The following is a 27800-nucleotide window of genomic DNA, read 5'->3' as shown; positions in this document are numbered from 1 at the left end:
GTTGCGGAGGTGCGATAATCAGATGTGCAAATGTCTCCACATGTGCTGCTTCACCCACATTCCTGCACTATTTGGCACCATTTTTCTAAATTGGCAGCGTATAAAGGATCGCGTGACCTCTACATTGACTTTCAAAGCTTGGGCAAAAAATATTTTTTTAGAACGTAAAACATTTAAAAAAAAATTTTTTTGCCTTGTTTGCAAACTTCAGAGAAATGTTCGGACATCCATAGTGATAATGTACCTTTCTAACCGGAAACACGTTCGTTATTTAATTTTAATACGCTGCTGACCCGCTACGCTGCCCTCCCATCAACTGCATTACTGCACTAATGGAAATAAAACACTTCCACTCCCCGGTTCTAATAACGGGCTATTCAATCTGCCGGTACATAGCAATAAAACCATACAATGGTGAGCATATTAAATCCATCTTATCAATGGTCTTACCTTATAGCTGAGATATATGAGAAGCATGGTCTCAAGAAAACTGATTATTGCCACAGTGACCTGAAAAGAGATGAACCACACAAACGTTGGGGAGGGAATACTTACGGCTGTGGTAGGCAACATGATATCAGTCAAGGGCCATACAGTATGTGTGGCCCCTAATCCCCCAAGGTGGCACATGACCCATATACATATCTATGGTCCGCAGGCAGAATGGACATTGAAGCAGCAGGTAGGAGCTTCTCACCAACCCCTCGAGTGGTGAATAGTGTCCCACTCCCCTGCTTACACTGGGAATTAGTGATGCAATGGTCATTAGGCAGCTCAGGGAGTAGGAATAAGCCATGATCCAAACCAGCAGCATCTCCACTCCATAGGGAAGAGAGGGAGATGTTGGGGGGCGCAGGTGAAACCCCAGAGAGGTTGCCCACCAATGACTTGCAGGCCCAATGACTTGCAGGTCCCATGACTCGAAGGCAGCACAAGCAATGATCTAGTGGCAGGTGCTGTAATTCCCAGAGTGCCTACATCTGGATTTCCCACTTGCATCATTTGACCCGTGCATTGATGAACCAAGGTGCTTTGCTTCAGTTTGCCCATGTTTGTATCAGCTGGTGAAAAGTGGAGTGTTTACAATGAGAAGTAGAAGGGAGATAAACCAGTCTGCAGCGATTTGTCCCAATGTTGTGCATTAAAGAATCCAGCACAGATACGCGCGTCGAATGTAGGAAACGTAAAACAGAAATTCCTTCCATTTAATGCAGGCAATAACGAATGCGTTACTAAATCATTGACACATTGTGTAGCGTAAATGAAGTTAGCTGGATACATTGATCCCCCTATTATCTGTTTAATTTCCGTTGAAGGGGGCTGATCAGCTCTTATATCTGTGATAATAAGGAGCAATACCCACAGAAAAGCTTCAAAACAATACCCTACTCATGCACTTTCCCCAGAGACGACCACAGGTGGGGGACAGTAGGGACAGCTGTCCCTGGCATGGCAGAAATTGGGGTCTAACTTTCTTCCAACATCTCCCACGCATCGCTGATGGAATAGGCCTGCTGGTAAAGTTCAACAATTCATCCCACTCAACAATATCCCCTTTGTCCCCATCAACATCTTTGACCCGCACACTGGCCTCACCCCTTTTTCAACAACTACGACCCATACCAGGCCCGCACTCTCTCTCCGCACCAACCCCCCAACTCTGTAGGGGCCCAGGTCGGGACTTGAATTCCGAGCTCCAAAAACCTGTCTGCAGGCCAGTCAGTACCCTACCTGGATTGCCCATAGCGGTGTCTTCCGATCCACCCACAAGATTGGTTCCCTGTGCAAACATGATGAGAGAGAGAAATTGTGAATAGATATTCACCACAGCGGTTTATGGAACGGTTGGAAGAAGATACATTTTCCTTCACTGTGTCAAACAATACGTGCTTCACTTTATAGCGGACACTTAAGACCCTACGGACCTATCAGAATGTCTAATCACCCCACATGCCTGTAAAAGCCTCATCAGCTCTGCCAATGCTTACCAGCTGATACCCGTCGATGACGTTGTGTAGTTCTGTTTATTGCCTTCCCCACTAAAAGAAGAATAAGACAACAGAATATAAGACAACTCCAGTAACGTGTCCACTTCAATCCACTGCGTGCTGTGCCACGGAATGGGATGTTTCACCACGGCCATCTCACCCACAGCCGGTCAGCCACAAGGGACAGCTAGCTAGCCACCCGTAGCCGGTCAGCTACAAGGGACAGCTAGCTAGCCACCGGCCATTTCCCTGTGAAGGTAAGGGATTAGAGAGATTGGTGTTCGTATTTGGGGTTAACTTTAGGGGGTTTAGGGTAAGGTTATAATAGCTTAGGGTAAGGGGTTAAGGGTTTTTAGGGTACAGGGTCTGATTAGCGGCAAGGACTTAAGGCTAGGGGATTTAGCTTTGCAGTGAAACAGCCGGCGGCTAGCTGTACTCTGCGGCAGATCGGCAGCGGTTAAACGCCAGTGAGATGGTCACGCCAAAATGCTCTGGACCGCTGTGCAAGGTAAAGTGTTGAAGGAGCCTGCTGTTATTATTATGGAGGTTCTATTAATACAAACAAGATCACGGTGTGGTCCTTATGCACGTTATGGAAATAGTCAGCAGACGTGCGTCTTGTACAATGTTTCAACTGTGCATCTCAATATTCTGCTCATGGACAAAGGCTGAGCCACTGATTGAGCCACCTGTGCTGAAGCAGGGATATGCACAAAACCTGGCCTGTTGGTGGCCCTTGAGGACTGAGTTTGACACCTCTGTTGCTGCCCCCGTTTCAAATACAAATGAATCCGATAGAAGGGAGCACTCTGAATAAACATAATGAAAAAGAGGTAAGGGAGAAAAAAAAATGGCGGCCCATAACCAATGCGTTCACAAATTGGGGAAAAAGCAATGAAATGCAGCCTTATAAATACAAGAAAACAACATATATACAGAGCGAACACAGGGGGGACCATCTCCCCGAGTTACATAATGGGGGGCCACCCCTTTATTAGACACAGACTAACGTAGAAACACCCATGTGGCCCACCCATTCTGCCCATTTTCTGATCTGCTGCAAAACCTCAGACCCCATTGGATCCTGGGCTTCCTTTCATATATAGTCTTTTCATATTTACCCTCATACCTATCCTGAGCTTGTTTAATTCCCTTGCTGTATTAGCCCTCTACCACCTCTGCTGGGAGGCCGTGCCACGAATCTACCACCCTTTCCGTGAAGAAGTACTCCCTCACACGTCCCGTCCCCCCCTCCCGCTTCAGAGCATCACAACTGTTTTTGGCTCCAAACACGAAGTGGATCAGCGCAACGAGTTAGGCGGCGGTGACGTCACATGCGAAGACGTACGGACATTGCGCGCCCAGCTGCGATGTCATCACCCCCACCAAAGATACAACAATAAAAAAAATAATAATACAGAAGCGCGTACATAGGTGTGTACACCCTTAAAAAAAAAACCTGTCTTTAAAATGTTACAAAAGTATACAGTATCTTGCATCAATGTATCCGGGATCTAGTTCAGTGGTTTCCAACCTTTTTTTGGTCAAGGAACCCAATGAAACTCTGAGGAACCCCAACGCGCTCTAACAGCGAGTTTGATATCAGACACATTGTAAATTCTTCTGTATTTGGAGCAATTTTAAAACGATCTTAAAATTACATTGAACCTTTTAGGGATGACCGGGGGACCCAAGGGTTCCTAGGATCCCTGGTTGAAAAATGCTGATCTGCAGTAGTTAGTGAAGCATTACCTGATGCGGGTAACACGATAGGCCATAACAAATTCAGTTACTTACCCTCAATTTGTTTCTGTTCTACAGTAAATAAAAATACCACGTACGGTACATTCGCATGTCACAGACAGGTCTGTAATGCGGCCTTTCCCCATTATCTCTTAGCAAACAGCTCTTCCACTGCAGCCAGGGATTCTGGGTAATCACATGCAAATGAGCACTCACAGTGTCACTCTTTACTTCTTATACATTTTAACATGGACCCCTATAAGCTTATGCCTGCTCCATTACACAGCTTCTCAGCACTGCCTGGGTTACAGAAGGGCAGAGCCAGTAACCCAACTCACAGACAGCTATTCTACTAAATCTTCCATTTCTGAAGTAACTTCCATCTTCCTGGTTAACAATCTGAACCGTATGTATGTATGTATGCATATATGTATATATACACATTTATACGGTATCGTCTATTTGTTTTTTTATTTTATATATATATATATATATATATATATATATATATCTATATATATATATATATATATATATATATATAAAACAAGAATGTTCAGGGCACTCAAAGGGAAAAAGTAAAAGGAAAAAAACTTATCTGATGAGTCGTGGTGCTCACAGTGCGGCCAGGATCACCATCCAGCAACAAAAAATAGATACATTTCCCACTGGGGGAGCTTGAGAAAGGACCGTAAGGTCCGAAACGTTGCTTCTTTTTTCTGTGATTACCCCCTGATGCCTGTGTTACTTCATTAAATTGTATTTTTTTTAATTTGTGAGTGCTCCAGATTCTTTGATATTGGGTATATATATATATATATATATATATATATATATATATATATATATATATATAGTACCAACAGTATACACTGGCGTCCGCCTTTATTCTAAAGCGGCCGACCACCGCAAAGTGCGGGCAGACGCGGATGTCTCGCGGCTGTTTCCTGGCACGTGCCGCGCGTCACAGTGGCGCCGGTCACACCGTGCCAGGGTTCCCCGGCATCCCCGAAGGCCCCGAATGTTGATGGGGTAAGGGGAAGATGCGGAGCAGCCAGGGGGAGCAAGGGGGAGCAGCTGGGGATCGCGAGGTGAGCAGATGCGATGTGCACGTGAGGAAGAAGATGCGCACGCGGGGAGGGGAAGGCGGCTGGCGCGCGCCCAAGTTCAGCGCCCAGCCGAAAACAATTCCGGGCAAACGTTAGAATAAAGCTGGCCGCAGCAGTACTCAGAGCATATATATATATATAGTACCAACAGTATACTAAGAGCTTTACAAAGACAATACAGTACAGGGAATTATAATAATACAATAAGCGCAGCAAAGTCAGACAATAGGAAAGGAAATCCCTGCCCCGGAGAGCTTACAATCTAAGTGGTGTGTTAGGAGACTTACAGAGACAGCAGGTGAGGGAGTAAGTGCAGAAGATGTAAGGAACAATTTCTCACATTTGATGTAGTTATAAGCAAAACACATTTTCCTTTGCAATGATACACGCTTTATAGACCCCTTAACATTCCTGCAACCAGAGGACACCCAAGTAGTTACACAGCCACAAACTGGGGGACCCCGAATTTGGAAACACAAGAATAAAGAACATGTGCGTGTACAGATACATTGTTGCTGCTACATCTGACAGCAGTGAAGCGGAGATGGAAATTCCCCACATCCTCTTCCCACACAGTGACAGAACAGTAATAGCTTTACACAAAGACGTGCTTTCTGACTCAAATTGCTACATGAACAGCTAGATTGGGGTCACGTGTTATGCTAGATCGTTTCTTATGCACAGCTCGAAAGTTAGTGGCTCGCCTCTTTGATGAGCTAACCCATTGAAGGCTTCCAGTCCCCACATGACATCTAAACTGTTTGTGAACACGAAGGCCAAGATCCGCCAAGATCCACCAAGCTTAGTTGTGTCACTTAACGCGAAGATCCGCCAAGATCCACTAAGCTTAGTTGTGTCACTTAACGCCAAGATCCGCCAAGATCCACCAAGCTTAGTTGTGTCACTTAACGTGACGCTTACCCAGGAGTGGCCAACGCCAGATGTAAAGAGCCACCAAGAGGTTATGTTTTGAGTTTAGCCCTTCTTCAGCACAGTTGACTGAGCCACTGATTGTGCGACCTGTACTGAAGCAGGGATATCCTGCAAACCTGACCTATTGGTGGCCCTTGAGGACTGGAGTTGGCCACTGCTGCGCTAACCTAAGATAACATCACATTAAGCCTCACCATGCATCTTCAAAGGCTAATAACATTAATGTTTTCTCCCGTAAAGAGCATTGCCGTAACATGAAATGCTGTTAGTGGAATATATACTTATCAATAATGCAAATGATATAGAATGTAGATCCAGGGAGTAATCCGATTGCCAATTCTTGGAGTCAGGAAGGAATTTATTTCCCCCCTTATGAGATATCTGGATCAATAAGTAAGTACAGATATAGGATAAAGAATCTGTTGTCTAAATTTAGCATAGGTTGAACTTGATGGACGTAAGTCTTTTTTCAACCACATCTACTATGTAACTATGTGAGAATTAGTTGTAAGCCTAACAGCATATATTCACAAACGTGCATTAATGCAGCAATACAGGTTTCATTTATTGTCTTTTTTCCCATTATTATTATTATTACAGAATTGAAGCAGGGGGCTCTGGACTGTGTTTATTTCAGCTCTGGGGACCCCCTGCTTTTAGAGATACTTACCTCCGTATGGGGGTTGCCGGTATCTATGCAGTCAGGGAACTGTGGGCCAAACATAATGGTGGCGTTTAAGTGCCCTGCAAGCCAATGAGAAGCCATGACATCATCCTGCGCCATTTTCTATTGTCCCATGTGACAGGGACATTTAAACTCCACATGATACCAGCACCCCTTTCCAAGGTAAATATCTTGGGAAGCAGGGGGTCCCCGGGGCTGAAATGAATAGGGTTCAGCTCCCGAGACCCCCTTGCTTCACACCTGTAATAAGAAAAATAAAATAAATGAAACCTGTATTGCTGCTTGAAGGTTAACGCAGGAACTTAATGTTACGTTAGTTAGGTCTGACCTAAACTTGGCGTTACTTACACCCACACCCTGAAATCGGGCTTTAACAGGATCTGGATGGATGCAACACCCGAGTTAGCTTTGATTTAACTAACATAGCGTTATTACCCTCTCCTTCCCTTCTCAACTTGAGTTAAAGATCTATTTCAAAACATCCATCGGACTAGTGCCAAGACGTACTTCACCTCACGTTATAGGAAGAGGATGCAACGTTACACTAAAATAACGTGACGCTCGTACTGCACATCGTTCACATTCTCTGAGATACATGGAGCAAGGCGAATACGGCTTTATAGCATACTGAAAATGACCCATAGTGTCCACAAGAACGAGATGGTGCCTTCCGCATGGTATTAATCATTTGTTCCAGTCTGAAACTGCACAGCTGTGAATTACGCGATACCCATGCAGCGTGACGATTTATAGCGCTGCACGGCATACCTAGTAGGACACGAGGGAGTATGTTTATGGTTCATATTATCGGCCAGGTTTGTACGGATTTGGGATTAATTTTTTTCTTAGCGAGCTGCAGCGGCTTTATCGTCTGTGCAAGTTAATTTACTGCAAGCGTAGAAGTCCACCTGGCTCAGCGAGAAGGATCTCCAATAACCACAGATAAGAAAGGACTGTCACATTAACCCTTTACTTCCCCATCCATGCCGCCTCCATTGAAGAAGAAAAAAAACCCTGAGATTATTTTACTTTCTGGTAGATTAGAAGCAGAATGAGAAATATTCCCTTGTGCAGCCTCTGAACTCGCGGTGGAGAGAGAGGAATTATCCCATGAAAAGTGCAGGCTGAACTTACCATCCAACCTCCTGTATTGGATTATCCATGCAAACACGCACAATGTATAAGAGGCAGGAGAGCAGCTTTAGGGAGAAGTTGAAGAGTCGTATTCTGAGGCCTGTAGCAAAAAGACAGAGGGAGTGGGAGGTATCCGTGTTAACACGGGCATGGCATTTCGTCGCTCTTGGTTGCATCGTGTGTGTGTCACGTTTCTTACATCTGGCACAGCTTGTATACCACCTCATACAGTACTTAGAGTTGTGTGCGAGCAAAGACCAAAAGTGAAGCAACACTGATGCAGATACAGTATATCCCATGGTATTATGTGCTCTAGGAAACTCCTGACACTTCTCAAATCACAGCCTGTCACACACAGAGGGAATACTGGAACGAGTGACTTTGCAGATGCAGTCCCCTCTTGGAGGACAACTATTTCTATAAAGGGCTTTAACTTGATGGGATTACCTCTTCCCTTACTACCTCGTGACCAGCGATGTCACTATAGGAAGTACAAAGGGTATATATAGCCCCACTCTGTTCTAGAAGCAAGTTCTTCAGAGTTCTAACTGGGGTTCTCACTGTGAGTCTTGGACGTAGGTTTGCGTGTTTAGGAATATGTATTAAGATATGTCCTATCACCCTTTATTGTTTTCCATTTAGTGACGTGCCTTCTCCAAACTAGCACCTGTAAAAGGGACAGGAAACCTAGGTTTGTGGGAGAGAGATGCAAATTGTCCTGGTTTGATAGGATTGCTCCTGTCGAAGCCTCACCATCACTGTCCTCACAGGGTTGCCTATACAGGCTACACTGCAGTCTGCGTTCACATGGGACCTGCCATCCAGCAGGGTCTCGTTGCATTATAGCCTCCCTGCAAGCTGTTTCCACTCCTTCCTTTTCAATGGGTAACTAAGTTATGCACCTCCCCTGAATAAGACTGGAAACTACCAGGGGATGAAGTCCCGGAAGCTATTATTTGCCACATCGTACGGCAATACATGTGAAGTGTTTCACTGTACATGGCTGCCAAAAAAGCACCTTGTTTTTTTAAAAGTTCCTAGCACCCGTCTTTTCCCCCATACTGTCATCCACGCCCAGCCTGCACCTACCCAGACCCTGCAAAGGCCATTGTGCATAACTAATCTGATGTGTCCTCTTTCAGAGCCGGGTGAGGAGGGTCACACACATAAAAAAGGGCGATGTGAAAAATGCATTTAATTGCTCCGGTTTTGTTCCAAAATTGCCTTGATATATCACCTCAAACCAATCACACGGAGCAAGCACACACTAATGAATACACATTTTACTGATATGACTAACATCGCTTGGTGTCAAGGGGAATTAAATAGTTTTATACGGTGTATAACTGGACTTCCAAAGGCCAACTTCTGGATAGCTTTTAATTATTCTTGTCCCTGAAGTCAGCTTACCACACAGCATTCTGTACCCATACTGTAGGTTATTGAGCTGTAGTCACTTCTGAATGATTTTGTTGTTGTTTTGATTTTTTTTTTACCAAGTCTGGGTTACTAATCAGAATTGGACATGGACCTTTCAGAAATTCTGCAATATGATTGGTCCAGACTGTTGTCATGGTTACACTAAACATGTCTCATCACTCAGCTTCAAAAAAGGTCCCTTTGGAATGTCCTATTCATTCTAAATCCAGTGGGAAGGTCTGTGTATTTAAGGATGTGATACCAATGCGGTTTATCAAGCTTAGTAAATTATTTACAAGGAACAGGTCAGGAGTTTTATTATACACACATACTGATTTAGCAACCTTTCTAAGCTTGCCAAGGATTGACCACGGATTTTGAATAGAAATGTAAGTAGGTCATTTTCTTCCCTGAATGTTTTATTCTTTTAAAAAGACATAGAATTATCAGCCAGCTGACCTACAAACACAGCTGCCTGTATTCTATGAAATCTATTCAGCATTGGATAATTCAATGCAATGCTACAATGCTATTTTCACCTTGGAAGGTTAAAAAAAAAAAAAAACACTTTCACCAAGCAGACCTCTGAACCACAATATTGATTTACATGCACAGCTATTAAGTAGCACGACAATTTTACGCTCTCAGATAATGTCAGCAATGTGTCAGCTCTATTAATGTTGGCTGTTTTTCTAATTCAGGTCACTTAATTGTGGCAAATAGCTGTAGTGGGAATATTTCAGTGTGAAATTGTAACTTAAAGCTGCAGACCAAGCAATATCCTACAGGTGTTTTAAAAAAATACATCAGTTCTGCACTATGAGAAATACTTGTAGCGTTTAAAAAAAAAAAAAAAAAAAAAACACTCTGAATTAAATTGTTAATGTATTATGTCACAAGACTTTCTTGTTTCTATAGCAACCATTTACAAAGTCACAGATACGGAGTCAATACTCTTCTGCAGCCATTTAGTGAACCCCACAGCCAAAATTTCCGCTGATCAATCACAGGAGAATGGTTGATCGGCAATTTAGCTAATTACTTATCATTGTGTGGATTACATAGTTACATAGTAGATGAGGTTGAAAAAAAGACAATACATACTGTATTATAATACATAAAAAATGTCAGAGATATTTTTTAAATGCTACAAGTATTTTCTCACAGTACAGAACTGATTTATTAAAAAAAATACACATGTAGGATATTGCTTGGGCTGCAGCTTTAAAGGAGTTATCCAATCCGGCGATGTGTTAGCAAATTTTAGATTTTTTTAAAGAGGGGATTGAAGCAGGCAGTCTCCGGAGTGAAACCCCACTAATTTCAGCTCTGGGAACCCCCTGCTTCCGGAGATACGTACCTCCGTACGTAGCGCTACTATCTATCTCCTGCAAATGTAGAGCTCCCGCGTCACGCGAGCCAATAGGAAGTCGCACCGGATGAGGTCACAGCGTCCTATTGGCTCGCAGGACGCGGGTGCTTCGAACAGCGGCCATTACCTGATCACTGCTAGCTCGAGCAGAGCGGCCTCTATGGAGGTCTGTATCTCCGGAAGCAGAGGGTCCCGGGAGCTGCCATTAGTGAGGTTTAGCTCCGGAGACCCCCTGCTTCCATCCTATGTTAAAAAATAAAAACAATTCTCACTTTAACGGCTCTAAACCAAATATAGTTAGTTTCATATCATGACAATTCTTCACCCATTCTGTTCCTAAAGGCATTAAGGAACACAACCAGGACACTGCGTGTACAGCAATGTATTCACCACATCTGTCACATATCACCAACCAGCACACTGACAGAACACCCCGTACTACAATGCAATCAATGCATACTGTCATTCAATAACACTACACCAACACACCAATAGATGGCAGTATATTTCCATGAATAGGTACTCATTCCTTAAAGAACCGTGTATGCAATTAGCTTTCAATCTATTAACTCATTCAAACACAGATTCATACAAAATATGAAGTATTTTATTATATTCATATTGATATATAGATAGATATATATCCAGGTACATAGTGCTTCACAGCAGTGATGTACAATAATATATTATATTGTTATTAATATTATAATACAAAATGGGAATAAGCGTTTCGGACATGAAAGTAACAATAGGAAAGAGAGACCCTGCCCCAAAAAGCTTACCACGTAGATTGTAAGCTCTTCAGGGCAGGGTCTCCTTTTTCTAATGTTAGTTTTATGTCTGAAGAGCTTATTCCCTCTGTGTATTATAATATCATGTCCGTGTATTACTGCTGTGAAGCTCTATGTACATGGACAGTGCTACATACATACATACATACATACATACATACATACATACATAGATACCCCTGCTGAACATTTAAAATACGTAAAACTCTCCTCCTGTCTCTATTGGGTCGATCCCAACTATTATCAGAGCACGCAATAATATTACACACTCATTGTGTATTAGGTCAATTTTGTAGCAAAAGTGGAGCAAAGAGTCATTTTCACTGTGTCAATTAGCATCCATGTACCAATTGTTACTCCTGATGCATCAGGTTGGATGTGGGGAGTGTCAATCTCTGCATACTCTATTTAAAAAGAGCTAAAAAGGGTTCACCGACCCAAGGGGTGTGTGTGTATTATATATATATTATACACACACACACCCCTTGGGTCGGTGAACCCTTTTTAGCTCTTTTTAAATAGAGTATGCAGAGATTGACACCCCCCCCCCCCCCCCCCACATCCAACCTGATGCATCAGGAGTAACAATTGGTACATGGATGCTAATTGACACAGTGAAAATGACTCTTTGCTCCACTTTTGCTACAAAATTGACCAAATACACAATGAGTGTGTAATATTATTGCGTGCTCTGATAATAGTTGGGATCGACCCAATATATATATATATACCTGCTGTGCTGCTTGCACATATTTCAGACATACTAGGTGATAGCAAATTCCTTTTTCTGAAACATACTTGATCTTTGGTTTTTGATGAAGAACAGTTTAAGTCGCTCTTTGAATGTGTTTTCATTGACGTAGAACTCGACTTGTACCCTGCAAGAAACAAAGGAAAAGGTTGGTTATATTTAATTAACATTTCAAGTCTGTAGTTCAGGGGCGGTCAACTCCATTTCTCAACAGGTCAGCTTTTCAGGATAGCCCTGCTTCAGCATAGGTGGCTCAGTCTTTGACTTATGCTGAAGCAGGGAGAGAGAGAGAGGGAGAGAGAGAGAGAGAGAGAGAGAGAGAGAGAGAGAGAGAGAGAGAGAGAGAGAGAGAGAGAGAGAGAGAGAGAGAGAGAGAGAGAGAGAGAGAGAGAGAGAGAGAGAGAGAGAGAGAGACAGAGAGAGAGAGAGAGAGAGACAGAGAGAGAGAGAGAGAGACAGAGAGAGAGAGACAGAGAGAGAGAGAGAGAGACAGAGAGAGAGAGAGACAGAGACAGAGACAGAGAGAGAGAGAGAGACAGAGAGAAAGATCTCCCCACACAATTAATATCATACACTGTATAAGGATAATGCTGCTATTTTTTATATAGTACCTGCAATTCCCCCACAGAGTGCGCTCCAGGGGGGGGTATGAGCACAGGGACTAGCTGCGCCCCCCCACCCCCCCTGCCAGCCAGCACCTGTGCTCGCACCCCCCCCCCTTCCAAAAATCTGGCGTCAAATGACACTCGGGGTCACGCGACGTGATGTCACGTGACCCGCAACGTAATTTGACGTGCGTTGCCATGGCGTCTCGTCATATGAACCCACGTTGCCATGGCGATGCGTCGCCGAAGACGTGGTAGGAGACATGGCAGGGGCCTCACGTGATCCCCGAGCGCTTCATTTCGATGCCGTGGAGAGGAGCGAGGTGCCTCTGCAGCAGTCGTACCCACCCAGAAAAATCCCCCCCCCCCCCACTTTACGCACCCCAGCACCAAGACAGATGTGAAAACGAGAGGTAACTGCACGTATCACTTCCTGGTAACACATGTTATAAATAACTAAAGAGAAAGAATTTTGTTTAATGGGGTGTGGTTAGTTTACACTAGATTGGAAATTGGCGTGTTCAGGATTTGCAACTATAAATATGAAGCGGATCTCCTGCAGAAGAAGAGAGCCACATTCCAACCATTGTTGCAGTGTGTCGACCTGACCTAGTTCAAATATTTTTTTATTTTTCTTATGTTCCATGTATGTTTTATGAAATGTTTTATTAAATGTTTTTAATTTAACTTTTCACCTGTTGATCTCCCAGCTGATTGATATCTGTATTATATGTCTGTATTGTATGTTGTCAGTCCACCTACCATACTGTATTATGCTATGTATTATGTTTTCTCTTTTTTAAGCATTCTCTTCAACACCTGGAGCCATTTCCTGATCGTCCAACAGGCTTGGTTTTTATATCCTTTTTTGTTATTAGTAGGCGCCACAGATACATATTTTTCTTCCTTGTACACTGTTCTGACCAGGGGGTCAGTTGTTGTATCATAGGCAGCCCCTCATGTATAGATATTATCCATACTTAAGGTTTTAGATTGTTTTTCAATATTTGATTTAGTTAGCGCTACCTGTTCTGTTTTTTCTCTATAAATATGAAGCGGATCTCCTGCAGAAGAAGAGAGCCACATTCTACACGAACATCCCATTCAGGATGCGGGGACCAGCACTTTCCATCTGTATTGTGGACCAAGTACTTTCCAATCGGGATAAAGAATTATACTGTCAAATGTTTGCACCACATCAAGGCCATTATATCATCTACATTGTATAGTAAGTTATCATCTAAGCAGAGTAGTAACAGCAACACCAGTCTAAAGAAAATTAAACTGTTTAAGGGGGGAAAACCAATTGTGGGCCATATCTACTCAGCAATGTTCTTCATTAGACACCTTCCACAGCTGGAAGATAACATATGGCCCATTTACTTGAATGGAAGTACTGCTCCATTCTGCTTCTTGAAACTACAGTGGCTAACGGACCAGGAAATGGGATACAACAGCAGAACCGGATCGTCAACACACTTTTGACCGGGAGTTCGTTGCCTAATGTGCTCCCGGTAAATCCTTGTCGTTCTATGGATAAAAGGGTCTTCTCTTTTCTATCAGGGCTGAAATGCGCTGGGGCTCTCTGCACTGTAGGATACACTTTAAAACGACCTCTTTCTCTTCCAGGGTAACGGGGGTGTAAAGACACGGACAGCTTGATTTATTCTGCCCCCTCTTGGCAATGCTATGCCACTATTTAGCCAGCTTACTGTATTTGTGGGGTGTTGTTATCAGGTACTGTGGTAACAGTATTCTGCATCCAGGGATTTCAGAGGTACATGTAGTGATATCATGTAATGTAAGCCTGTGTGCGCTCTTCCATGTCCTGCATTGTACAACGCCCGTCCTCAAGGGCCACTAACAGGTCAGGTTTTCAGGATATCACAGCTTCAGCACAGGTGGCTCAATCAGGGGCTCAGTCAAAGGCTGAGCCACCTGTGCTGGAGCAGGGACTTATTGAACCACCTGTGCTGAAGCAGGTGCTGATTGAGCCACCTGCGTTGAAGCAGGGATATCCTGAAAACCTGACCTGGTGGGGGAGCTTGAGGACAGGTGTTGGGCCCCCCTGTTCTATGGAAACCAGAGCTCTATGATGTCTTTGGAATGAAATCACTGGATGTTTTCAATCCCTGTGAGGAACAGGGGGACTTGGAAATGAAAATCTGCCCTTTGTTTTTGATATATTGCATTGTCAGCTTGACAGCTGATGCTTGACACTCGCCCACTGAGCGCTCGAACCTGTTTCGGTAACTGGAGGTGCTTGCAATGCTTCTCAGCATGCAGAAGGGGTATTTGCTCTGACAGATCACACAATTAGGAAGACACCTGCTCAGCTGATCCTTGCAGTTCACACCCAACTCAATGTGAAGTAAAGCAACCAATGAAAAAACAACGTTAGAACTGATAGGCAAAATATTATCACCAGATGGCATGCAAGCCTGCTAACCAGGGTGCCTGGCAATCTCTCTCCCTTTCTAGATCTGCCAATTCAACAGAGTTTCTGTATCAAATAGGAACTGTCAAAGCAGTCTGTGCTCGTCGCTGTTTTGTATTTTTAAACTCCGACTCTGTTTTTATTTTCAATATCGGGTGCTTGGTACAGGATATATAAGCATTGGAATTATTAGGTGTCTGGGAGGTTAAAATGGAGCTCACCCCAGAGTCCAGCGCCGTCTACAGATTAACGGCAGAAGCTCAAGAAAATAATGATTTTTCAACACTAAAAAAAAAAAAACCCCAGCTGGCTATAATTAGCAGGTAAGACACGAATATTAAACCGATGGCTTTCTGTGGGGGTGGGGTTGTGTTGCTGCTTTAAGATGCAATTCATTAGCTAAACTATCCTTTAGCGTCAATATCAAACTTGTACAATTACAACGGATGCATCCATTCCTAGGGACCGGGGACTTCAATTATGCTTCCATAGACAAGGGAATTGAAAGGCAGGTACTGTTAATAAATATATTACATGTTCTCGCTTCCTCCCTCATGTAGCACAAGGTGTACATGGTGCTGTATGTAGAATTTTGCAGACATAAGGAATCCCTGCCCCGTAGAGCTTACAATCTATTTTTTGTGAGTCACAAGGAGATATGACACTGGGATTACAACTTGGTTCACCCACTTCAAAAAAGGATTTGACCATAACACTCAACTTTGACTGAGCCTCTGATTGAGCCACCGTTGCTGAAGCTGGGATATCCTGAAAACCTGACCTGTTGGTGGCCCTTGAGTTGAGATCAACCCCCACCCCCATTTTTTTCCAACGTTCAGATGAAGTGAGATTTACGGTCTTTGGTGCCGCTGCCTTGGGAGGGGGCCCATTTAGAAGTATGGACCCCACCCCCCTCCAAGCTCAATCGTGGCAGACACTGTCTCCGGATCCACTTGCTTTTTGCTTGTGCGTCCGCAGCACCGAGGACAGCAAGTCTTACTAGATCGGTATCCCAAGCGTTGTTCCCCTGTGGAAGCAGCGTTGCCGTTATACATGGACGCTGTGTTACGATCTGCTCTGCATGCGGTTGTGCTCTGCATTGTATGCAGGGCACCGAAGCTACAAAACACATGGACTTCTTGCCATGCGTCCTCTCTTCCCCGCGTATTATTCTGGTATTGCACACGCTTCCACCTTCTCACTGCCACGGAGCCCAAGACACAGCGAGCCTGCGCCCATATTCATTGTCTCTAGCAAACCATTCCTGTAAAATGTGTCCACTTCCCGAAACCCCTAGGATTTAAAAGTACAGTTTTTCAGGTTCTCAGGTTGTACACACTCCGAATCTGCCTGGAAATACACATTATACATACCGGGCTCCTTCTGCATCTTCACAAAAGTTTTTATTTATTTTTTTACTCAAAATATTTTTCTGCCGTGCAATTGTCAGAAGCAGAAAACGGTTCACTTTTTTCAACACGGAAGCAGCAAACGGCAATAAAAATGCATGTTTCCTTTTTCTAAGTGTAACGGGTGTTCGTGTCTGGTCTGACCCACCCAATCTCACATTGGCCCCTGTGGTCTATCCAGCCCCGTTACATGTCTGTGTATGGTGGTGCACCTGTAGGCAACAGGACTCCTGAGTCTCCCGCTTGATGGTATGGGGGGATGTCATGCAAGACAGGTATCTGAGGTAGTGGGTGACGAGTCCTACTTTCATCATGTGCAGCGCCTCCACCTCATCAGGATCTATGCGGATGCAGGTAGATGGTCCTGATGAGGAACTCCTTCTTGGTGGTGAGGGCCCCAGGAGAGTAATTGCAAACTCACACCAGGGGGTTCTCTTTGCACAAGTCATCTTTATTGTACCAGAGGTGGGCGAGCTGCCCTTTGCAGTAAATCGTCTCAGCCGCACATTCTCCATGATTCCCTTCAGAAGGTACGGCCTCCCAATGGAGTGGGATTTCCTCTCCCCGCAGGGAGGTCACCCCTGTGCCAGGTCCCTGGACACAGTTGGCCTTAGCTCACTTAAAGATTATTTGGGGCCACTAGTTACGGCACTAATGGGCACCTTATACTTGTGGCTTCTCCTTGTACTTCAACCTTCCAGACTAACTTCTCCGCTTCTGTGCGCGCACTAACTTTAGGCAGTGTAGTGCCTTATATACCTCAGGAGGCAGGCACATCTCTGAGGTCACTAACAATGGACTCAGAACATGTAGCCACTCCCATCCATACATAGGGCACCTCACCAGGGTGTGAGGGCAAACCTCCATAATTACTGCTGGCATTCCTGTAAATTACCAGGTCTTGCTGCCAGCAGGAGAGATGACAGTAGGCATTGTTAGACATGACTACATAAGGAAGTTATTTTGGTGCAAACGGCTGGCCTTATTTCCTAGCTGCTTCTATTTTTTTTATCTCGTATGAAGTGTATTTAACAGCTCTGTATACAGTATGTTCTTCTGCTAACACATCTTCCTTGGCACATTGTATTTCTTGCTTCCGGATATTACAGCTATCTGATTGGGGGAGCTATTTTTTGCACTTTATCCTTTTGGAAAGATTCAGAAATGTAATACACAAAATATCCGACGGGGTCTTGTTGACACGGGATTGTACAGTCCCTGATTTGATAAAACAATACGCTCTATATTCGGGTACCATGCACCCGTTTTATTTACTGTAATGAAAAGCTACAGACCAATTTTGTAACCTGTTTAGTTGCTAATGGAGCAGTTGTAAGCTTCCTGCACACATTGCATGCAGCGCTTCTGCTGACTGAGGATTCCCCTGTACACTGCGATTTATGGACTGGATAGGAGGCTGGAGAAGGCTGTAGGCGATGCATGCAGAGGTAACGACGGGAGACTTGCGTTTGGCAAAGTAAACGTAGGCTTTTATTCAGCAACACAAAATACAGCTCCAGCAAGCAAAAGGCTATGTGCATCACATCGTATAGTAGCAAACGTCTGAACCAGCGTCCCTTCTGTAATCTAAGAACAGCTCTAAGAACAGCAACCCTGTGGCCTGGACTCGTTCATCCTCCTTCTTCCAGGCAGGGATTAACTCCTTGGCGGTCGACACCCAACAGCCCTACAGTAGCTGTTGGTAACATGCTTACCCCTGTTACAAAGGCTTTCTCAGGTTGTGGTGTGTGCCTCTAACTGGAAACATAAGCCCTAAAAACATGAATTTGGGCGGGGGGGCCAGAAGGTTATCAACATTAACTGACTCTCTCCCCGAGGAAGCCGCCCCAATTAGTGTCTTTATACCTCATCTTTTTCTTCCCGCAACCCCACACTTTAATTTATAAATTATAAAACATTTAAATAATAATTTATACATTATACAATATAATAAAATAATAATTTATAAATTATTATTTATTTTTTATAATTTATAAATTATACTATATTATACAGGAATCAAACCCAGGACCTTTCATATGCTAGCTCAATTCTGTACCTCTACACCACAGGGACTGTGTGATGTCATAGACCTTAGAAAGAAACTTAACATTTACATAGTACACCAAGCACTATGGTAATGTGCTGTAGAGGATAAATATATTTATAGGATCAGCCTTGTCACACCAAGCCTGTGGTGTAGAGGTAAAGCATTGGTTCCAGTAAACGGAAAGTTCTAAGTTTGATCCCTGCATGTGTATTATATAAAATGTAATAATATATGTCGTTATGTGGGTGTGTCAAAGCAATACAAGTGAATTTGGATATGTGTTGATCTAGTATTTTTTGCGGATAAATTATTTTGTGCCATTGTGTTTGCTATGAATTCCAATTCACACTGTACACATCAAGCAAAGATGTTAACTGAATCTTAACTCTTTTATCTCAAGCGTTACAGTACTGTACATGTACCACATTATGGCAACATATTTAAAGCTGCAGTTCAGTCTTTTTTTTTTACATTTTTTTAATTTATTTCTTTACTTCAATACTGTAGTTTCATGTGTGCAATCTCTAATTACCTAAAGTACCTGCAGGTCAATTCGTTCTCCATGTATTGATAGGTGAAATTTGGTGACATAATTACAGCTGGCATTTGTTTTTCTTCTGAAGAGGCAGAGGCCCCAGCATGGGGTCGTAGGCTCCTTAAGGGCTGCGACGTCCTGATTGGCGAGAGCTGGTAGGGGGGGGGTCGGCTAACCCCCCTCCCCCTTCCCACACGGAGTGGGAAGGCTGCTTGTCCCCTCCCATGCAGGGGGAGGGGGGAGAGGGTATAAAGAGTGGGGCCCCAGGGGAGAGAGACAGAGCTAGCGGAATTTTCCCCTTACCTTGCAGGAACGCTGGCTGCTGAGCTGCCATTTCAAGACCGCGAGGGAAGGCCGCAGTGACTGCAGCAGCCCCCCCGCTGTATGAAGACCCCGAGTCCTGCCAGCCTCGCCCATGAGCTTGAGGAGGCCGCTGATGCTGCGGCACCAGAGGAGCCGGTAAGTGTCCCTGCCCCGCGCAGATCCCAGCGCTGAGGTGCAGGTAGGGATCCCCATTCCCCATCCCACAGCCCTCCCAGCTCCCCCGGCAAGTGCAGACGCCTGCTTGCAGACCACCACGCTCCCGCGCCCACCCTGGGGCCCCCTCCAGCCTTATGCCCCTCTATCCGCCCCCCAGCCTGTGCCCCGCCACCTCGCGGCTTTTTCCCCTGCAAGGTCCCTCCGCCTCACTACTGATTCCACCACGGGGCCTCACGGCCTCTATTCCCGCACCCCTTCTTCCCCTGCTCCCAGGCCTTGTCCCCCCTCCCGGTTCGCGCTTCGGCGAGGTCCCGCCACCCGCGCCCTTCTCCCTCTGCCCAAGCGCAGTCCCGGCAGGGAGGGGGCGGGTCGCTCCTGTGCTTCCGCCGCCAGCCCCGGCGCCGCCAGCCCGCTCACCACTCTGCAGGTGACGGCCGCGCGCCGAGCAGGGCGCCCGATGCCCAGGTCCCCCCCCTACCATCTCCCGACCGCAGGGCGCCGGCCGGGGAGCGCGCCTGTCGGCTCCCACTGCAACAGGCCGCTTACCCCTCTGCTGGGGGTGGCCACGCGCCGGCTCCCCCCATACCACCTCCCCACACCCCCACCACGGGGACCATCTGGCTCCGTCCCGCGCCCCCATCCCACTCACCCCTCCGTCCTGCGTGCGGTGCTGCTGGCTCCTCGGCACCATGACTCACCTCCCTCCCATGTGCTGCAGCAGGGGAGGGAGGGGCGCTGTTCTCCCGCGCGCGGGCTGCAGGCTGACCTTTCCCCCTGCTCCACCCTCCCTTCCCGGGCTTCTGTGAGCAGGGGAGGGGGGGGGGGTTTCCCTCCCCATGTTTATTAAAGAGACAGGAGGTCACAGGCAGGTCTGCAGAGGCAGGCTGTTACCTTGGCCCTCCTCTGCAGCAGCGCCACCATGAGGCCCCTAGCGGTACTGCAGGGCGACCTCAAGTTCACCCCTCAGGGCGACCTCAACCTTACCCCTCACAGTACAGGGCAGACTGTGAGCGGGGTTACTACAGCGAAGCACCAACATACTACATACCGCCACACGCCATACCCAACCACCCCACCTACTTACCTCCAGCTGGCAGGGGCGCGGGCGGTCTGGTGTAAAACCGCCCCAGCCACCGGGGACCCCTGCCCCTCCCACCCATGGGCCACGCTGTGTCAGGCAGATTAACTGCAGCGCAGAGACGATGGCGAGGAGGGGGACAGACGCAGAGGCCAGTCACTGCGCTTCAGGCCAGGTCAGCGCAGGGTACTAACCCGAGCAACGAGATTCCAGGTAAGGAAATAAATCCTAGTCTAGTACGGGTAATAGCGACTCAGATAGTGACAGCGACGTTTCACAAAACCTGTATGTATAAATTCCTAAAGAGACAGCGGTGATTCTCCGGTCACTTAAGGCCAGGTATCTATTAAGTCACTCAGGGGAACTCGCCTGCTTGCAGTTTGGCTGTGACATCTCTAATACAGAGTGCTTTTCCTGGTAATGTACAGGTTAATAAAAGCTTCAATCAGACTTACAACTTTGCAACTAATATTGTCAGATTTACTATAAATCATTCTTCTTGTTATTACACAGGTTATTAAGAATTTATATTAGCGTTAGGGACCCCTGAAATGTGGACGTTGGCTCAGGGGCTTACATACAATTTTGGCCAAAGATGTCAAACTAAAAGACCATTTTAGTTAATAGATATTTATACATATATATTTAGGCACTGTACCGTGTATGAGTCTCACTGGATGTGCTAAAACTGAGCTTTGTCTGCGTTTTAGGTTCTGTCTCTGGTTTTAAATATATATTGCCATGCTCAGTAGCACTCCTCTGTGACACTCATATGCTTATATATATGTTGTGGTTAATTTGGGGGTTCAATAGGAGCTTGTTAGTTGTCCAGTATATTTTACACTTAAGGCTAGGCCAAGCGGTGCAACGCAGGGAGCAGCGCGGGAGAGCAAGGCCCCAAAAATTAAGGATGACGGCGTAAGTACCAGCAATTGTATTGTATGTCTTTATTTATATAGCGCCATTAAGGTACATAGCGCTTCACATTAGTAATACACGTGGTAACCAAATAAATATCAGATCATATAAATAACAGATCATGGGAATAAGTGCTTTAGGCATTAAAGTAACATTAAGGTAGAGTCCCTGCCCCGAAGAGCTTACACTTTAATGTAAAGGGAAGGACACTTACGCCGGCGCTAGGACCTCTCTCCAGTCGGTTTGCACGCCTTGAGAAAGACCATTTCAATTGAAACGCGTGGGAGGAGGTTCTCTTTTCTGTTTGTTGGTGTATCCGTTTAGGTAATTTAATAAATTATTTGTTCATTCCTTCACTGGTGAGTTTTGATCTAGATAGGAGCGGCAGTACTGCTGATCAATTCTATGGACGCCGAGGAGGGAAGCCAGACACCCGCTCTGGGTGCGACGCCAAGCAGGGGGCGCGGGGGGATCAGTATCAATCCTTCACCACCCAGGCTGGTTCAGCCACTATTTACCTGCTTGCCCTAGAAGTAGCTAGACGGATTCGTCTATCTACACTCAAAGTGAGATAATAAAAGGGAAAGTTCACGGACGTACACAACCTTTTGCTGATGGGTTTCAGGCCAGGGAAAAAGCAAAGGCTACAGGTGAGGAGAGAGCTAGTAAGTATAAATCATGGACAACTGGCTAAGAGGTTACCTGTGTTAGCCAGCTGCCTGCTGGAGAAGCACTCAGTAGAGGGTCTGAACGTCCTTAAATACATAGACCTTAGATGCGACACATATAAAACATTTGGGGAACATCGTGGGAAGAATATGTTTAGAATTTGGTAACCACACTCGCAAGTCGCAATCTTAAATTCGCCTCTATATACCCGCACGTCATACGGGAGAAAATGACCAAAGAGGTATGCCTGCGACGCATGGCTGGACCGTTTCACTCACTGCCCATACACTGAGGAGCCTTATTCAGGGATGCTAGAGTGCTAGGAAGGTTACACTAATACATGCCCACGTCACCTTGGGCAGATGGGTATTGCGGACTTATGGACCTGATCCAGAAGTCACTAGCCCCACACACTTGGAGAACCTACCTCCAGGCTTGGCACACATGGCTAGTATTCAAGCAAAAGGACAGAGTCGAGGGTAAGCGTGGTAGCAGCGCGCGGATCATTAGCTTCTTACAGGCCCAGAAGGCAGCTGGGGGTTGGGGCCATGATGGCAGGACTGTGGGTTTCCGAAATGGCACATCTGCAAGGACATAACTAAGGATTTCATAGTTAGGAGAACCCTAAGAATAGGCTGGGATAGGGGTGAAGCCAAGTGAACTGACAGTAAGGAGCCGATAACGCCAGACAGGCTTCAGGTATTGATGATAGAAAAATAGGCTAAAGCGCTCTATGCAGGTATAATGAAATAAAGTGAGCCAAACCACTAAGCCAAGGTATATAAAATGATATGATATAGTTCTTAATATGCAATAGTATGGGTACTATCCTAAAGACAGGTGGTAGATGGTACAAGCCCACTCACCCTCAGACTCATTGGCAGGCTCCCCTGAACATAAGCAATACTCACATCCTAGGAGCGGTAGGCAGGCTGTGCAGCTACAGATATGCACTATAACAGGAAAATGGAGAACAAAAGGGCACTAGCAAAAACTGAGCAGGAAGGACCCAGATTCAACAATAAATAAATAAAAGGGCACTTTAATGTGACAAAAGACCCATACAACGCGTTTCGAACGTCACAGCGTTCTTTTTCAAGGTATTGATGATGGCAGCAAAAGAGCTGTGTTTCAGTACAGCGGAAAAGGGAACTGTTCAGAGTAGTATTTGCCGTGGCTTTCTTGGTGCCTCCAGGGTTGGCGAGCTAGTGGCGGCATCTTACACAATCCAGGGTTCGGGCTTGTTTTTCGCGAGCAGGATTCTCAATGCTACGTCAGTAGTATGCAAGATTCGCAGGTCTAAAACCGACCAAGCGGGAAGGGGAGCGTGGGTCCACCTCACTATGGAGGATAACGGAAGTTTGTCCAGTGGCGTTGAGTAAGGGGTACGTAAGGCACAGGCCCAAGGTTGGGAGCAATTTCATCATCCATCAGGACGCAACACCACTCACAGGGTACCAATTTCAAAGCGTTTTTAGGCGGTGCCTTGCTGCTAAGGGGGATGGATCCCAGTGTATTTGTTACCCATTGCTTTAGAATTGGTGCCGCAACAGCGGTAGCTGAGAACGGCTGTATGCCGGACCAAATGTGGAAACCGGGGAGGTGGAAACCCAGTGCCTATAGGGGGTTACATCAGGGCCTAAGGGCACAGCAACGTGCGGAGCCAAGAAGATTAACATGTTTTTCCCTCTCAGTAGACAGCTGCACAAAAGACCCTGGAAGTGTGGATCATGGGACATTCCTTTCGTTCAGTGGGCGCACGTATGGGCGAAGGATCAGCGGTGCGGCCAGCAGCTGTGGTGTACGGGAGAGGGGGTGAATTGGCGTTGGCTTGGGAAGAGAGGAAGGTGCTGGGTTGATCTGTAACAGGCTCTGGACAAGGAGTGAGCAGAATTTCAGGTGAAACCGGATGTTAGTTTGCTACACCTCGTGGGGAATGATCCAGCCAACACCAAAACACTAGAGTTGATTTATCGGTTACGGCAGGAATGCGCCCGCTTAAAGGCGCTGTGGAGTGAGGTTTTAATCATTTGGTCTGTATTTAGTCCAAAGCAAATTTTAAAAGGGCCACGGAAAGAGAAAGCTAGGAGGAAGGTAAATAAGGCCATGGGCAAAATTCATCCTCTAGCGGCGGTAAAACTCTTAAAGCGCAGAGAGACTGACACCAAGGAGTGCAGCTGGCACAGAAGGGACTGCGTGCATCTATCACCAAAGGGGTTTAGGTGTTCTTAAGTAACATCAAGGGTTTTTTGCGGGAAGAATTAAGATCAGAGGTTGCAGCTTTGGGTGGGCGTGTCGGCCCCAGGGTAGCCAGTGCCCGGCAGAGGGGCCTCCGGGTGGCGGAGCTGCCGCGCCAGCCAAGCTCACGAGACGGAGAAAGGGCGAGGACTTTAGGGTCTGTCCCTCAGCTGGAGCCCCTAGAACAGCGCGGCAGGCTGGAGGCGCCGGCTGTAGGGCCGGGCCGGCCTATGCCCAATCAACGCTGGTAAAAGGCTGGGCGCCAGCTTTAGGGCTGGGCCTAAGCTAACCCTAGGGGCGGGAGGGGGAGGGAAGCAGCCCAACATCGGCTGAATGAGGATCTCCCCCTCCCATTTTACAGTGCTTTTGGGCGGAGGGAGGGAGCGGGCCAATTGCTGGCTGTCGGCAGCGATCTCCCTCCCATGCACATGATACGGGCGGGGGGAGGGAGCGGGCCAATTGCTGGCTGTCGGCAGGGATCTCCCCCCCCATGCACATGATACGGGCTGGGGGAGGGAGCGGGCCAATTGCTGGCTGTCGGCAGGGATCTCCCCCTACCCCCCATTTTGCATGGAGCATACTTGGCTGGCGGGCAGGCTGGTAGGATTTTAACAGCGGATGTTAAAATAAAGCTGTGACCTTTTCTTCCAACATTGTGTGGTCTCCATTATTTGGTTTAGCGTCACAAAGGAGGGGCGGCGCATAAAGCCTTTATGCTTCTGTCTCTCAGTTGAAGCTCATGAATATTCATGAGCACTCCTGCACTGACATGAGGGAGGGCAGGGCTGACAAAGGGGTGTGCCAGAGCTTGTGACAGGACATGAAGGGGCAGTGCCTTAGCAAATGGCTGTTAAAATAGAATACAAGAAAATTGGTCTTTCAAAGTTGTTTTTTTAAAAACAGAAAATGCTAAAAGTATTTTTTCTTACTACAGAACTGATTTATTAAAAAAAACACACATGCAGGATATTGCCTGAACTGCAGCTTTAATGACGCTCAAGTGAAGAGGCGTTTGGTGAACCTAATCCTTAGTGGCTAATTATGTTACACTCTGTGAACTTTCTGCACTACAGGAGATTGGTTACCATCCTACATACATCACTGTTACACTTATTGTAATGCTGTCACAGCAAAGTAAGTACCACCGTGGGTCTAGAAAGGTGTATTGAATTTAAACACAGCAATAAACAATACAACTGTAGAATGTACTGGTGCCATACGGTGTTTCCAGGTACCATGCTGGTATTGTAGTTAAAAACAGTTGATAAAGACGTAGCCAGCCCAGATTCCCTAGAGATCACACAACAAAAGACGTTGCAATGCAGAATATCACAATTTTCATGAGATTCAATGGCAGTCAGAGCGCAGAATGTCCCATATCCCACCAGAGGGAACAATGAAGCTGGCTGCATCTACAATTGCAGACTTTCCAACAAAGTGAAGATCGCACTTACATGGTTCCAGAAACACACAATGTCCTGATAACCTTCTACTCTTCTTGCAGTGATATTAATGTCTTCTTTGAAATTAGACTTCTAAGTTCTAACATTAAACTTTAACAATCTTCAATAAAAAAAAACAACAAATGTCACAACTGCTGTAAACACAAGTGACAAAAACAGGGCTGTGTCGCTTCACCGCGCAAGCCTCTTCTGTTTATATTGAGCCTAGAAGTTACACCAGTCCAGGATGCTGCTGGCACAAACTTACAAGCTCATATGTGCTCGCTGCCACCTGATCTGCTGGCTCCTGCCACGCACATTTCTGCCTCACATTAACGTGCAAGCAAAGGAACATCAATATGAGCTTGAGAGTCTTGAGCCATGTGCAGCGTCAACAGTGGAAGGCTCTATCCTTCCATTTCAGGGAGATGTGTTTATTACAGGGTGGATTTATTAAGGGGCAGCTCAAGTGCTGAGATACTGTACAGCTATCATTAGGCTGTGATAGATTCAGATGCCTCACATGAAGAGACTTTTATAGCTGTGAAAATGTGAGAATTAAAGCAGAAAAACACCTTGCACTAGATCCTTTTTTTTTGCCAGTTATAACAGTGGTGCGCAAACTTTTCAGTCTGCACCCTACCTGTCTGCTCTCTCCACCCCCCCCCCCCCCCCCCACTCACATCCCCCTAACCTGGTGTCTAGCATCTCCGGATGCCACGTCATGTGACCCCGCTGTGTCATTTGTCACCATGGCGTCGCGTTGCTGGAGCCGGAGACCAGATAAGGGAAGTTACAGAGGCCTTGCACGCGCTTCCCCCAGAATTTACTTTAAGTGCTTTGGCTTTATTTTTGTTAAATACATCATGACAATGTAATATGTCATGTGTTGTTGTTCATCTGAGGTTGTATTTACCTAATTTTAAGACCTGCTAAGGAACAGATGATTGTTATTATGTCCTGATTTGTAAAACCATTGAATTCAAAGAGGGTGTACTTTCTTTTTCACACCACTGTAAGCCAGCGTTTCGTTAGGCACACAAACTCCCTGACTGCAGAGATACCGGCACCACTACGGAGGTCAGTATCTCTGGAAGCAGGGGGTATTCAGAGCTGAAATGAACACAGTTCATTACCGGAGACCGACTTCAATCGTACAACTGAAAGGAAAAGGACAGAGTGCCATGTGTTTTGCTGCTTTAATACCCAAGTTTTCCCTCTCCTGGCTTCCTATCAAATCCTGTATCACACACTCAATTCTCCACCCCACTTTTAAAGCTTTACACTCTTCTGCTCCTCCTTACATCTCAGCCCTAATTTCTGGCTATGCACCATCCCGACTCCTGCGTTCTGCTCAAGGATGTCTTCTCTCTACCCCCTTTGTATCTAAAGCCCTCTCCCACCTTAAACCTTTATCGCCGACTGCCCCACACGTCTGGAATGCCCCCCACCCTAATACCCAACTAGCACCCTCTCTATCCACCTTTAAGACCCACCTTAAAACACACCTGCTTAAAGAAGCGTATGACTAGCACCGTGACTAACACTATACACATGATACATAAACCTTGCCCCATTGCAGACGCACTTACCAGTACGCCCTCCTACTGTCTCTGTATGTTCTTCCTACCAATTAGATTGTAAGCTCTTCGGAGCAGGGAGTCCTCTTCCTAAATGTTACTTTTATGTCTGAAGCACTTATTCCCATGATCTGTTATTTGTATTATTTGTTATGTATAGGATTGTCACGTCTATTACTGCTGTGAAGCACTATGTACATTAATGGTGCTATATAAAGACATAGATACAAACATACATACTATAAAAGTATCTTCTTGAGAGGTATCTGAATCTATCCCAACCTAATGATGGCAATATCTATGCACTGTAAAACAGGAGGAAAAGGAAGTTTTGCTGCTTTGTATCCAAATATTTTCATGTTGGTCCCACACAATGATGATCCGCACAGTTTTCCTTTAGAATTCCCTTGAGTTAAGCACCCATTAGAGCTAGA

General features: G+C 45.8%; 1 protein-coding gene across 7 annotated transcripts in view; it reads right to left on the bottom strand.

The window, feature by feature from the left end:
- The window catches only part of KCNT1 (potassium sodium-activated channel subfamily T member 1), a 215107-nt gene that overhangs the window by 79890 nt on the left and 107417 nt on the right, over nucleotides 1-27800 (bottom strand). For all 7 annotated transcript variants that reach the window (XM_075578829.1, XM_075578834.1, XM_075578830.1 and 4 more), the window contains 5 exons: nucleotides 11973-12052; nucleotides 7593-7692; nucleotides 1989-2039; nucleotides 1732-1780; nucleotides 451-510 (listed from right to left, as the gene is read on the bottom strand). In XM_075578829.1, coding sequence (XP_075434944.1) covers nucleotides 451-510; nucleotides 1732-1780; nucleotides 1989-2039; nucleotides 7593-7692; nucleotides 11973-12052 — 340 coding nt within the window. The remainder of the gene's footprint in view (nucleotides 1-450; nucleotides 511-1731; nucleotides 1781-1988; nucleotides 2040-7592; nucleotides 7693-11972; nucleotides 12053-27800) is intronic.

This window comes from Ascaphus truei, chromosome 21, assembly GCF_040206685.1.
Source record: "Ascaphus truei isolate aAscTru1 chromosome 21, aAscTru1.hap1, whole genome shotgun sequence".
Classification (NCBI taxonomy): Eukaryota; Metazoa; Chordata; class Amphibia; order Anura; family Ascaphidae; genus Ascaphus; species Ascaphus truei.
This window is presented reverse-complemented; position numbering and strand designations above follow the sequence as displayed.